Source organism: Rhineura floridana, chromosome 2, assembly GCF_030035675.1.
Source record: "Rhineura floridana isolate rRhiFlo1 chromosome 2, rRhiFlo1.hap2, whole genome shotgun sequence".
NCBI classification, from domain to species: Eukaryota; Metazoa; Chordata; class Lepidosauria; order Squamata; family Rhineuridae; genus Rhineura; species Rhineura floridana.
Window position 1 is genome coordinate 240,034,185 of NC_084481.1, and position 14,166 is coordinate 240,048,350.

Consider the following 14,166-nt stretch of genomic DNA (forward strand, 5'->3'; position numbering starts at 1 on the left):
AACTACCATAGAAGACGAGGGCAAGGCTATCTGTGCCTTGTTGCTCTCTCCCACTCCTCTCATGGATGGGTTCCTCGTTTCTCATCTGCTGTGCCCACTGGCCTGTGTGTGTTGTTGTTTAACACTAGGGTTAGGATCGTGGATGAAAGTGCTGATTTGGTGTGCATTACTGAGACCTGGGTGGGTGAGCTGGGAGGAGTTGATCTGACCCAGCGTTGCCTACCTGGATACTCGGTGCAACACCAGCACAGGCTGCAGGGACAGGGCGGGGGAGGGGTTGCTGTGGTCTCCAGAACTTCCATCTCTGTTGCCAGGAAGCCATTCTGTCTTGGAGCTGGCTGTGAGGGCCTGCACCTGGTGTCAGGCCAAGCTGTGAGGTCATCACAGGGACTGCTCTCTAGTTCCTGAAGCCAAGGTGTTGTGGGGCTGAACAGAAGATGTGGCAGGAATTAGCCATTACCAGGCATGGGATCATTGCAAGGTGGAGCTTAACAATCACACCAATATTGAAAGTTAAAAGGCTTTATTAGAATACCTAACTGACACTTAGCAGTTGGTGCTCTTGTGAGTCACCCTGGAAGGCTGTGAAGTATAAATGCTAGAAGCCGAAGTCCCTCATGCATGCGCACACACAGGCAGCACCCTGGTTCAGTGAGCCAAGAGGAGATGCATGGAGAATTATGAAACTGGAGAGTGATGAGCACTCACTGTCTCAGTGGTAGTTGTGGGTGCTTCCCTGTTGGCCTTGGGGTGGTGGTGCTGTTATACCCAAGAGTTTGGTTGAAGTCACCACTGGGCCACCTTTCCCACCAGCCAGCAAATGACAACAAAACCATAAATGTATCAATAACAACTCACTGTTTCCACTCGAGATGGCAATAAAGTCATCAGTAACAACGCTCCATCTCTCCTCAATGACACCCAATACCTATGTTTCCATTGTTATGGAGAGGTGCTATTGGTTGTGGAGTATCCTGTCCTTTGCCATAGATTAAGCGGCCCAGGCGTAAGACCATAAAAACAGCCTGGCAGCTGGATCACACCAAAAGGGGACCCATCTAGGCCAACATCCTGTTTTCACAGTGGCCAACCAGATTCTCAAACGGACATGAGCGCAAGAGACGTGCTCTTCCCTCCTCTGGCCTACACTTTGTCACTACAATTTGTCCACCAACAACCATTTATTTATCAGCATTGTGGACTGCCATTATTTGCTCTCACAGTCTCTGGTCTTATACCTAGGAAAAGTACATTCGCATACCCACATGTATACTCTTTCACTAAGATAAAATGTAAATGTACTGCCTTCAAGTCGATTCCGACTTATGGCGACCCTGTGAAGAGGGTTTTCACGAGGCTGAGAGGCAGTGACTGGCCCAAGGTCACCCAGTGCGCTTCATGGCTGTGTGGGGATTCGAACCCAGGTCTCCCAGGTCGTAGTCCAACACCTTAACCACTACACCACACTAAGATAAACAACTAGCAAAGTATCCTTTAATATGCAGAATAGATAAAAAACAGTGTTTTGCAATTGCCTTTAGGCTTGGGTATTCAGAGTAGAAATGGTTATTACAATATAGAAGACCAAAGACAGCTGCTATGCTACTATTTATTCTAGTGGGTTAAAAGTCTAATAAGCATGATTTTAAAAAGGATCTGCTGAGTGATTTATTTGTGGGCCATACCAAAATACAAAACCTCACTCATGGGCAGCACACACACATATATAAGACCAATAGTAAAAGGTTTTGGTTCCTGTCCGTGTGGGCAGCCCCTCCAACCCTTAAGCCGCTCAAACACTGAACCCCAGCTGACCAAGGGGTGTGTGTGCCTGCCCCTCACCTCGTCCCACTTGACCCCGGCATGGAAGGTTTCTGTGGGGCAAGAATAGAAACATGAGCAGGTGAACTTCCATAGGAGGCAAGAGGCAGCTGGGGGCAGAGCAGGGCCATCTGACCAGGCATATTATGAGCTTTACCTCCTGATCTTCATAGCTGTACAATATATTCCCGGCAATCCTGGAATATTTTCCTGGCTCTCACAAGAAGATATTTAAAAATACAGAGGAATTAAAGCATTTCATCTCAAGGAAGGTGAAGACACACCAGGAGTCCCTGACACCCAACCAGCCTCAAGATTTCATTCATGCCTTCCTCATCAAAATGGAGCAGGTGAGAGGAGTGCAAACTGCCTTCTTGCTGGTCATTAACCTGGCTGATCAATGGCCTGCCTTGTTTGGCAGCTCGTATATTTGTTATGGTGGGCTATGATGATCATCTGAAGGAGGGAGCCAGATATGGAGGGGCCCTGGATGAGCCATGGGAGTGGTCAGTGCCTCATTACAAGAGGGAGTTATTCCCACCACCTTGAAAGAGGGGGTGGTGGTGGTGCACTCCCTTTTGAAGAGGCCCTCCCTGGATCCAGAGGTTTCAGAAAGCTACTGTCCAGACTTCCTGGGCAAGGTGATTGAGAAAGTGCTGCCTGACCATCTGCAGGTATGGCTGGAGGAAGCAGATTATCTAGATCCATTTCAATCTGGCTTCAGGCCCAGTTTTAGTACTGGAAAAGCCTTGGTCACCTTGTTCGATGACCTTTATTAGGAGAGACACAGGGGGAGTGAGGCTCTGTTGGTTCTCTTCGACCTCTCAGCAGCTTTTGACACTATTGACCATGATGTTCTTCTGGAGTGGCTCAAGGGGATGGCACTGTATTAGCGTTGTACTAGGAGATTGTCCCTCACTCTGTGGCTTTTGATATGTGGGGTCCAACAAGAGTCCAGTCTGTCTCCTGTGCTATTTAACATCTTAAGGAAACTGTGGGCAGCTGTCATGTGGGGATGTGGAGCATGATAATAATAATAATACAATAATAATAAATTTAATTTATGTGTCGCCTATCTGGCCAATGGCCACTCTAGGCGACGTACATACAATAAATATGGCAGAATACAATATAAAAATACAGTGAAATATATAAATTATAAGAGCAAACAATACATAATAGGAGGCATTTAAAACAGAAGAATATTAAGCCTCCCCAGAAGTCCCGAAAGCTTGCTGAAAAAGCCAGGTCTTTAAGGCCTTGCAGAACATATTCAGGGAAGAGACGTGCCAAAGATCTTGTGGGAGGGAGTTCCAGAGGGTGGGGGCCGCCACTGAAAAGGCCCTCTCTCTAGTGCCCACCAACCTAGCTGCTTTGGTTGGCGGGACTGAGAGAAGGCCTTGTGTGGCCGATCTTGTCAGGCGGCATGATTGGTGGTGTTGTAGGTGCTCCTTTAGATAAACTGGGCCAAGACCGTGTAGGGATTTAAAGGTTAAAACCAACACCTTGAATTGGGCCCGGAAAACAACTGGAAGCCAGTGTAGATCGAACAACACTGGCGTGATGTGGTCCCAGCGACAACTGTTTGTGAGTAATCGAGCCGCCGCATTTTGAATAAGTTGTAGTTTCCGGACCGTTTTCAAGGGTAACCCCACGTAGAGCGCATTACAGTAATCTAATCGAGAGGTGACCAGGGCATGTACTACCAGTGGGAGCTGATGAACAGGAAGGTAGGGTTGCAGCCTACGTATAAGGTGTAGTTGGTACCAAGCTGCCCGGCTCACAGCCGAAATCTGAGCCTCCATGGACAGCTTGGAATCAAGTACAACCCCGAGGCTGCGGACCTGGTCCTTTAGGGGTAAACTCACCCCATTGAACTTCAGGTCAACGGTTCCCAACCTTCTCTTGTCCCCCACGAGCAGTACCTCGGTCTTGTCGGGGTTCAGTTTCAGCCTATTCCTTCCCATCCATCCACTCACGGACTCCAGGCACTTGGACACGGTCTCCACAGCCAACTCTGGTGAAGATTTAAATGAGAGATAGAGCTGAGTGTCATCCGCATATTGGTGACACTGCAGCCCAAATCTCCTGATGATTGCCCCCAGCGGCTTCATATAGATGTTAAATAGCATGGGAGAGAGGATAGAACCCTGTGGCACACCACAATTGAGAGGCCAAGGGTCTGAAACCTCCTCCCCCAATGCCACCTGTTGGTACCTATCAGAGAGAAAGGAGCGGAACCACCGTAATACAGTGCCTCCTATTCCCAATCCCTCTAGGCGATATAAAAGGATACTGTGGTCGACAGTATCAAAAGCCGCTGAGAGATCGAGGAGGAGAAGGAAGGTAAATTCTCCCCTATCTAATGCCCTCCTCATATCATCTACCAGAGCGACCAAGGCTGTTTCAGTTCCGTGACCAGTCCTGAAGCCCGATTGGTATGGATCTAAGTAATCCGTTTCATCCAAGTGTGTCGACAACTGATTGGCCACCACTCAGTATGCTGATGACATGCAACTCTATCTCTCCATATCATTGGAATCAGCAGAGGGTGAGAAGGTGTCGACTGGTAGCAGTGATGGACTGGATGGGGGCCAATAAACTATAAGAAAAAAGTGCTGTGGGTAGGTGGTTCCAGCACCTGAGAATTAGGTGTACAACCTGTTCTGAATATAGCTTCTCTGCAATCTCCTTATCGTTCTTTAGTACACCTTTGACTCCATTATCATCCAAGGGTCCAATTGTCTCCCTAGATGGTCTCCTGCTTTGAATGTATTTATAGAATTTTTTGTTGTTGGTTTTTATGTTCTTAGCAATGTGCTCCTCAAATTCTTTTTTAGCATCCCTTATTGTCTTGTTGCAGTTCTTTTGCCAGAGTTTGTGTTCTTTTTTATTTTCTTCATTTGGACAAGACTTCCATTTTTTGAAGGAAGACTTTTTGCCTCTAAGAGCTTCCTTGACTTTGCTCGTTAACCATGCTGGCATCTTCTTGGCCCTGGCGGTACCTTTTCTGATCTGCGGTATGCACTCCAGTTGAGCTTCTAATATAGTGTTTTTAAACAACTTCCAAGCATTTTCGAGTGATGTGACCCTCTGGACTTTGTTTTTCAGCTTTCTTTTTACCAATCCCCTCATTTTTGTGAAGTTTCCTCTTTTGAAGTCAAATGTGACCGTGTTGGATTTTCTTGGCAATTGGCCAGTTACATGTATGTTTAATTTAATAGCACTGTGGTCACTGCTCCCAATCGGTTCAACAACACTTACATCTTGCACCAGGTCCCGGTCCCCACTGATCCATGACAGGGCCTTTCCAGTGGTGGCTCCCTATTTGTGGAATGCCCTCCCTGGCAAAGTGCACCTGTTTCCCTCATTACTGATTTTTAGGAGGAATTCAATTTAAACAAGTCTTGTTTACTCAGACATTTAAAGATACTGATCCTGGCAACCCTGAAGTCATTGTCTGAGAGAATGTGATTGTTTAAAACTGTTTTTAGAATGTTTTAAATGATATTGATGGGTTTGCCACCCTTGGCACCTTTGGAAGGAAGGGTGGAATATAAATTGAAATGATAATAACAGCAGCATGGGTCTGCCTTGCCACTTCTAGCGATGAGCTCAGCAGATCCCCTCTCTGTTATAGCTTCAGGGTGCAGATGACAGGAAAGCACAGCCTGTGTTGCTGTCATGGTGGTGGAGAAATGGCAGCAGAAGGGCAAAAACTAGCAGACCCTTCTACCATCTTCTGCTGGGCAGAGATGGCAGGGGAGGGAGGGGAAATAAAGGGCTTCCTTTTGCTTCTTGTTGTGCCCCCCCTCCACAAGCCTAGTTGTAGGCAGAAGGGGAGGAGGGGGTGTTGGGGGTGGTAGCAGCTTTGGGAGTGGTGCTGAGGAGAGGAAGCCAGAGTGGAAGAGTGGGTGAGAAGAGTCGCCTCCAGTCACTCATACATTGCAACAGGGAGAGTTTTCCAGGCTTGGTGGAACTAACCTCTGGACTGCAAAGGTCACAGGCAAAAGTCAGTCCCAAATCCTTTGAGAGGTGCATGTGAATGTGATGGAATTCTCCAATGCCAAATGACATAAGGTGGAGTTATTTCGTCTGGGTAAACAAGTTTTATATGTTTCTTTTCTGCCCCAAACCTTTCTAAGGAGAAACAGAATAGTCAGTCAGTGTTTGACCTTCAAAGTTTGCTGAGGAGCACATTAGACCTCTTCATTGCAGGAGCAGAATCAACCAGCCTTGTCCTGAAGTATGCCCTCCTGACTCTCATGAAGCACCCAGAGGTAGAAGGTGAGACCATAAAGAGTGCACCATGTTCGCCTCTCAGTGGGTCCCCCCCCCCGCTTCAAAGAAAGCAGCGGCTGTGGAGGTACATTTCTCAAGGCAAGAGAGGCTTAAAAAAAGAGGAAGTGGGGGGGGAGGCAGGGACTGAAACAAGAACTGGTTGCTGCCTGAGAGGGATGGCAACGTACCTGCGAAAAAGCTCTGTTCGACTCAGCGGGGATTACTTCTGAGTAAACCTGCCCATGATGTCAGATTGCAAGAGATTGTGTTGAACTGCTTGTGTGTGCTGTTTATTTGCAGCAACATAGTTATTGTTTTAAAGTGGTCAGGGTATATCTTTTTTTCATAATTAAATAAATATGGTAAAGAAAACACCCAAAGAGTTGCTAGTGGGACTGCAAGTCACTCCCCAGAAGGAGGAAGAACCAATGGACCTCTCCTTTCACGCTAAGGATGGCAAGGCTGCTGGGTGAGTGAACTCCTAGAACCCGGATAGCTTTACTATAGGAGCAGGGCTGTGTTTTGTAAATAACCGTGCATGTGTTGTTTGATTTTTGTTTTTAAACAAAGAGTTTCATACACTCAAAGCAGCCAATTCAGAGTGCTCCTCATACATTTAAGACATTGCAGTCCCTCTGGGGATTGCGTGGCAGGGTCACATTCTTACGTACATACATGCACACACTCTACTCCTTTGCAGACAGACAGACAGCACACATACATACAGTAAGGGCAGCAAAAAAACAATATTTTGCTGCCACTATCAAATCATCAATCTGCCACCCAGCGGAGCTCTTCAGAATTGTTTGGGGGCTATTACACTCTGGCCCCAGGGACATGGTAGAACCATCTGAGGCCCGCTGTAATGAATTTGCTAGGCACTTCTAGGATAAAATCTTTAGCATCTGCCAGGACTTAGACTCCAGTGTTATAGCAGGTGAATCAAGCGAGGTATCCAGAGCACAGCCTTGTCCTGACTTCTTGGATGAGTTTCAGCTGGTGCAGCTTGAGGACGTTGACAAGGTGCTTGGACAGGTTCGTGCAACCACTTCTGTGCTGGATCCTTGCCCGTCTTGGCTAATAAAAGCTAGCAGGGATGGAACAGCCGGCTGGGCCAGGGAGGTGATTAATGCCTCTCTACGAGAGTGAGTGGTCCCTGGCCGCCTGAAAGAGGCGGTAGTGAGACCACTCCTGAAGAGACCCTCCCTGGACCCAGAAAATCTTAATAACTATAGGCCGGTAGCAAATGTTCCATTCCTGGGCAAGGTCCTGGAATGAGTGGTTGCGGGCCAGCTCCAGACACTCTTGGATGAGACCGATTATCTGGATCCATTTCAGTCGGGTTTCAGGCCTGGATTTGGCACAGAAACAGCCTTGGTCGTCCTGTATGATGACCTTTGTCGGGAGAGAGACTGGGGGAATGTGACTCTGTTGATTCTCCTTGATCTCTCAGAGGCTTTCGATACCATCGACCATGGTATCCTTCTGGGGAGACTGGCTGAGTTGGGAGTGGGAGGTACTGCATTGCAGTGGTTCCGCTCCTACTTGGCAGGTCGCCTCCGGAAGGTGGTGCCTGGGGAACATTGCTCGGCACCCTGGACTCTCCAGTATGGGGTTCCGCAGGGGTCAGTTCTGTCCCCCATGCTGTTCAACATCTACATGAAGCCGTTGGGTGCAGACATCCGGAGCTTTGGAGTGTGTTGCCATCAGTATGCTGATGACACGCAGCTCTATTTCTCCTTTTCATCTTCTTCATGTGAGGCTGTCAATGTGCTGAACCCATGCCTGGCTGCGACAATGGACTGGATGAGGGCTAATAAACTGAGGCTCAATCCAGACAAGACTGAGATGCTGTTAGCGGGTGGTTCTTCTGACCAGATGGTGGATGTCCAACCTGTCCTGGATGGGGTTGCACTCCCCCTGAAGGAGCAGGTTCGTAGCTTGGGGGTTCTCCTAGAACCATCTCTGTCACTTGAGGCTCAGGTAGCCTCGGTGTCATGGAGTGGCTTCTACCAACTCCGGTTGGTGACCCAACTATGCCCCTATCTCGACAGGAATAACCTGGCTTCAGTTATCCATGCTCTGGTAACCTCCAAATTAGATTACTGCAATGCACTCTATGTGGGGCTACCTTTGAAGACGGTTCAGAAACTGCAGCTTGTGCAAAATGCAGCGGCCAGATTGGTAACAGGGACCAGATGGTCCGAACATATAAAACCGATTCTGGCCCACTTGCATTGGCTGCCTGTATGTTTCCGAGCTGAATTCAAGGTGCTGGTTTTGACCTATAAAGCCTTACATGGCTTGGAACCACAATACCTGATGGAACGCCTCTCCCGATACGAACCCACCCATACACTACATTCAAGATCAAAGGACCTCCTCCGGGTGCCTACTCCAAGTGAAGCTCGGAGATTGGCAACAAGGGAGAGGGCCTTCTCAGTGGTGGCCCCCAAATTATGGAATGATCTTTCTGATGAGGTACTCCTGGCGCCAACACTGTTATCTTTTCAGCGCCAGGTCAAGCCCTTCCTCTTCTCCCAGGCATTTTAGCATGTGTTTTAAATTGTTTTTAAAATATGTGTTTTAAATTGTTTTTAAAATATGTGTTTTAAATTGTATATTTGTTTTAATGTTTTTAGTTGTTGTAAACCGCCCAGAGAGCTTTGGCTATGGGGTGGTATACAAGTATAATAAATAAATAAATAAATGAAGACACACAGAGTGCTACAGACACAGACCAGTTCAGGGAAGAGAATTACACCTCCACCACCACCAAATGCTCTTTGAAAAAAATGTGAGGGGCCAGATCAGGCCTGTGGGACACGGGTTTGCCACCCCACAGCAGCCTGAGTCCTAGATAGGTTTATGCTGTGTTTGCGTGTTGTGTGTAGCAGCCATGCACCCAGCTTAAGGAGACTTTCCAGCCAGGCAGTAGCAATCTGGGCGGGCACAGGGCAGGCCTAGCAAAGAGTCTGTGGCCTGGAGACAGTCCTGAAAATGAGACAGAGAGGCCGGGGAGGAGCAAATTTGGCCCCTGGCCCTGCGGTTCCCTACCCCATTTGATGACCAAAAGGTTTTGTAGTATCTCAATAGTGGCAGGAGCTCCTTGCACGGGGAGCCGTCAGCGATCAGTCCAACATGCCTGTCCTTGTGGGGGAGGCCTCACTATATCACTGTTGCTTCATTTTTATTTTTACATCAGAGAAAGTTCATCAAGAAATTGACCACGTGATCAGCCAATCACGAAGGCCTTGCATGGCAGATCTTGGTAAGATGCCCTACACAGATGCCGTGATCCATGAGATCCATCGATGTTTGGCTCTTGTGCCGCTGAATGTGCCACATGCTGTCACCAGAGACACCTGCTTCAGGCAATATCTCATTCCCAAGGTCAGTCTTGCCCCTGTAAAATGGCCATGATGAAAGCTGTGTGCAGTTTTCCTTTGTCCATGTCCTCTAGCAGACACTGCAGGGCATTTCTGATACTGGTTATAAAAGAAGGGAGCGGATTTGAAGGTTGGTCTAGACATACTCCAGCTGCACTCAAGACTGGCACTCCCTGGAGTGTTTTCTACATAGCCCCTACAGAAGCGCTCAGCAACACTCAGCACATGCATCGGGACTGTCCCTGTCAATTAATCGCATCCATGCAGCTGCAGGCACCCAGGTGGAGCCCTAGACTCATGACGCATGTCTGCAGCATCTGGGAGGGAGGCCGGGTTGGGGTGGGTGCAAGGAATTTCCCCCTCAAAGTGCTTGGCAAAGGAATCACATGAGACTACAGAGGGCTGCTCCTTCGGAGTCAGGCAAGTGGCTACCAGAAGAATTACACAATTCTTTCCCTAGATATTTGTGCCTAGTGCCAGCCTTGTTAGGTTTTAGGGCAGTCAGTCCTGTTCTCTTGGGCTTGTAGTGGTATTTGAGCTTCTAGTTTTTCACTGCAGGCTTTGCTGTTTTTATATTGTTACAAGGCCTGCTCATGTCTCTGTTGACAGATTGTGCTACCAGTTACACATCTGGCCACAGAGGCTAGATAGTTTGGATCTTTTATCTTGAGACAGTTACAAGGCACGGGTAATTTTGCATCGTATATCAACATCTTAATTATTTGGGGGAATTAGCAAAACCAGTTTGGGTTCGGCTGCCATGAGGGCAACAGGATAGTGAGATCTATGAAATGGAAGGAGATACCAAGATTAAGGAGACCTGGAGCAGCCATCAGGAGGAGACCTACAGAGAATGATTCTGGAAGATCCTTGGTTGGCAGAGACTGAACAAAACAGTGTCTAGAGCAAGTGTGGAGAACCTTTGGCCCTCCAGATGTTGCTGAACTACATCTCCCATCATCCCTGGCCATTGGCCATGCTGGCTGGGCCTGATGGGGACTTACAGTTCAGCAACATCTGGAGGACCAAAGGTTCCCCACAACTGGATTACAGAGACAAGAGACTGGGCTTCCTGAGTGTGGGGGGGGGGAAGCAAAGCAACCCCCTCTCCAGGAAACATGCCCTCTGGGGACCAGTCCCTCACTTAACATCCTGGTGTGAAAGTGGGGGGAGGAGAACAAGATACTTTTTCTTTCTCCTAAGTGAAAAAAGGCATCTGTTGTCCCCCCCCATACCATCTTAGTAAGAACAGGCCTTGGAAGGAAAAAGGGGATCTCCCCCCTCCCCACATGTTCTTACCATGCATTGGGGAAGCAGCTCCTTCCTTTTTCTAACCCTTCTTGGAACCAACTGAATGGAATCAATGACCTAGAGAGGCGGTGGGCTCTCCAACACTGGAGGCCTTCAAGAGGCAGCTGGACACCCACCTGTCCAGCATGCTTTAATTTGGATTCCCACATTGAGCAGGGGGTTGGACTCAATGGCTTTAGAGGTCCCTTCCAACTTTACGATTCTATGATTCTTGAAAACCTCTATAAAAAGTTTTAAAGAAAGGTTCTAAAGAAATGAGGAGGACTCCTTCCCCATTTCTTGCCTGGGCAGGGGCTTCCCCTTGCTTTAAACAAATGAGGTGGTTGAAAAGGAGGGCTTGTGTCACTCACAAAGGCATGGATGTCCCACCAACAATGCCAGTGCCCTCTACGACGTCACCATGTTGCTCCATCCGGAACAGCTGGCTGCTTTCTTCTTGCCATACATTCAAGAGGCAGCTGGACAGACATCTGTTGGGGATGCTTTAATTTGGATTGCTGCATTGAGCAGAGGGTTGGACTTGATGGTCTTATAGGCTCCTTCCAATTCTATGATTCTATGATAAACTGCCTTCAGGCCAGCAGAAACTGACTGAATTATGGCCACAATTCATGTAGTGCCTGCTTGAGTGCGTGTGTGTTAAAAGTGCCCTGGGATGCCAAACCCCGCAAAGGCAGCCAGCATATGAAGTCCTGAGGTGGACCTATTCTGTGCCACCGAGAGAGAGACTGACGTGTGTGGGTGCATGTTCGTGTGTGGGTGCATGTATGTGAGGTCTCTCTGTGTGTGTCTCTCTTGGAGAAAGAGCCTCTTTAGCGCTGGATTTGCTATCTCTGTTCTCCAACTAGGGCACCACCATATTTGCTGCTCTGAAGCCCTCCTTGTATGACTGCAGGGAATTCCCCAACCCACAGCAATTTGATCCTGGGCATTTTCTGGATGCAAAGGGAGGCCTGAGGAAGAGTGAATTCTTCATTCCTTTTTCTACAGGTAAACAAATGTATTCTAGTTGTACAGCTGAAATGAATTTTAAAACAAAACACATTGTCATGCACCTTTTCCTAACTCAAATGAATATTCTGTTTTTATTTTGCAAAACAAAGTAGAAAAGTAGCCAAAGAGCCTTCAGCAAATTCTAGATGGATGCGTGCTAGTCACGGCTAGGCGGGGTGGCCACAGTGGAAGCCGCCTTGGAGTTGGCCTGGACCTCCGTCCCCCCTCGGCCCTGCCCCATGTTTGGTCCTCACTGTCATCTCAGCCTATGTGGTCTCTGCTCTTCTAAGCAAGCTGCCACCGAGGACCTTGTGGGCAGCTTACGCTTCCTCCCCTTTCCTTGCAGGCAAGCGGGCTTGTCTTGGTGAGAAGCTGGTGGCCATGACGGTATTTGTGGTCCTGACAGCTATTTTGCAGCACTTTGACCTGGTCCCTCTCACTGCTCCCGAGGACCTTGATACATCGCCAACACCAGGATTTCTGACAGTTGCCCCCAAACCCTACCAGCTCTGCGTTGCCCCACGCTGACAGCTGGGGAGGTTGCGACTGGCAGGGCTGCTGTGGCCATGGCTCAGTTTCCACTGAAGCAGGAATGTGTAATGCTATATTTTTATTGTAATCTGCCCCAGGGAAGCCTTCTTAAAAGGCTTATTGTACACATGTAAACACGACACCAGATAATTGCTTATGTATCGTTTATGTTGTACATTTTGTTTGTAACTGCTTGCTGTTTATCTTGGAAAAATGAATAAAGATACATTTACCAAAAGAAAAGACTCCACTCTGCCACCATTGCATGCAGCTCGGCTCTTAACATATTCTTGTCTCCAGAAAACTCCCAGCTTTCATGCAAATTTTAAAATGACTATTTTCTACATAATCCATGTTCACCATCAAGTCTACTGAATCTGTCAGCCTGTGTCCACTGCTTCCAGCCTCCCATTCACCTTTCATGGTGAATGAAATCCAACAAGGAAATAAACTTTCTGCTTTCCTTTGGAAGCAGTACACAACACACCACATTGCCAGGCAAGACTTGATGGCTAAGGGAGATTGCTCTTGACCATCACTGTTTCTTATTATTGCCTGAGCCTTCTGAGAAGACCAGGTCTTTAGTTTTGTTTCCAAGCACAACTGTGCACAATTGTGTTTTTTAGGCAATGTAGTGCACTAACCCGTTTGTAGCACAAAAAATGTAGTTTTCCAAACCCAGAATAATTCATGCTCATCCTCATCAAGCTGCTTTCAGTCTAGATTGATTCTAGATCTTGCCATTCCTAAAGGTGAGTGTGGTTACTTGATATGCATTTGAACCCCCACCTCCCCAGTTAGGTTATTTATACTTTTCCTTCCCTGCATGTGACCCCAGGTGAATGAAGAAGGAAGTGGTAGATTGCAATCTTGGTATGTGCCCACCCACAACATAACTGGGCAGATGTGAAGTGGATGCACCCTCCTTCCCCCATTGCCAGGATTGCCTATATAAGTTCTCACCTGTTTTCAAATGAACACACTGCAGAGTAATGCAGAATCAATCTGCGATGAGCTTTTATTTTTGGAATGAAACCAGTTTTTCAAGAAGCATAGCTTTTCAGGGGCAAAAAATATGCGATAGAGCTAGATTGTGTGTGGACTATATAAAAATAAAATCTGCTGAAAGAAATGCACTGGCTACCTATTAGCTACTGGACTAAGTTCAAGGTTCTCGTTTTGGTGTACAAAGCCGTGTACAGCTTGGGACCAGGACATTTAATGGGAAACTTATTAATATAACCATCATCCAAGTCTATGCTCCAACTTCAAATGCAGAAGAGGAGGAATTAGAAAGTTTTTATGCAGAAGTACAGGAAGAAATTGATCACACACCAAAACAAGATGTGCTGATATAGGGGACTGGAATGCAAAAGCAGGGATCAGAGAAGAACTAGACATTATGGAAAAATGAGACTTAGGAGATAGAAATGAAGCAGGAGAAAGACTTATTGAATTCTGTGAAGCTAATAATTTGCTTCTTGCAAACACATTTTTTGAGCAACCAAAAAGAGGACTGTACACGTGGACATCATCAAATGGTCAATAAAATGTAAATGGCCTGCCTTCAAGTCGATCCCGACTTATGGTGGCCCTATGAATAGGGTTTTCATGGTAAGTGGTATTTAGAGGGGATTTACCATTACCTTCCTCTGAGGCTGAGAGGCAGTGACTGGCCCAAGGTCACACATTGAACTTCATGGCTGTGTAGGGATTCGAGCCCTGGTCTCCCTGGTCCAGCACTTTAACCACTACGCCACACTGGCTCTCAAATGGTCAATATAGGAATCAAATTGATTATATAATTGGTATCAGAAGATGGAGAAGTTCCATACTTTCT

General features: G+C 47.3%; 1 protein-coding gene across 1 annotated transcript in view; it reads left to right on the plus strand.

Moving 5' to 3' along the window:
* LOC133378467 (cytochrome P450 2H1-like) overlaps positions 1–12,344 on the plus strand; it is a 44,931-nt gene extending 32,587 nt beyond the window's left edge. Inside the window, exons 5-9 of the mRNA XM_061613328.1 lie at positions 1,995–2,171; positions 5,967–6,108; positions 9,308–9,495; positions 11,651–11,792; positions 12,142–12,344. Coding sequence (XP_061469312.1) covers positions 1,995–2,171; positions 5,967–6,108; positions 9,308–9,495; positions 11,651–11,792; positions 12,142–12,323 — 831 coding nt within the window. The 3' untranslated portion in view covers positions 12,324–12,344. The remainder of the gene's footprint in view (positions 1–1,994; positions 2,172–5,966; positions 6,109–9,307; positions 9,496–11,650; positions 11,793–12,141) is intronic.
* Positions 12,345–14,166: the final 1,822 nt, after the last annotated feature.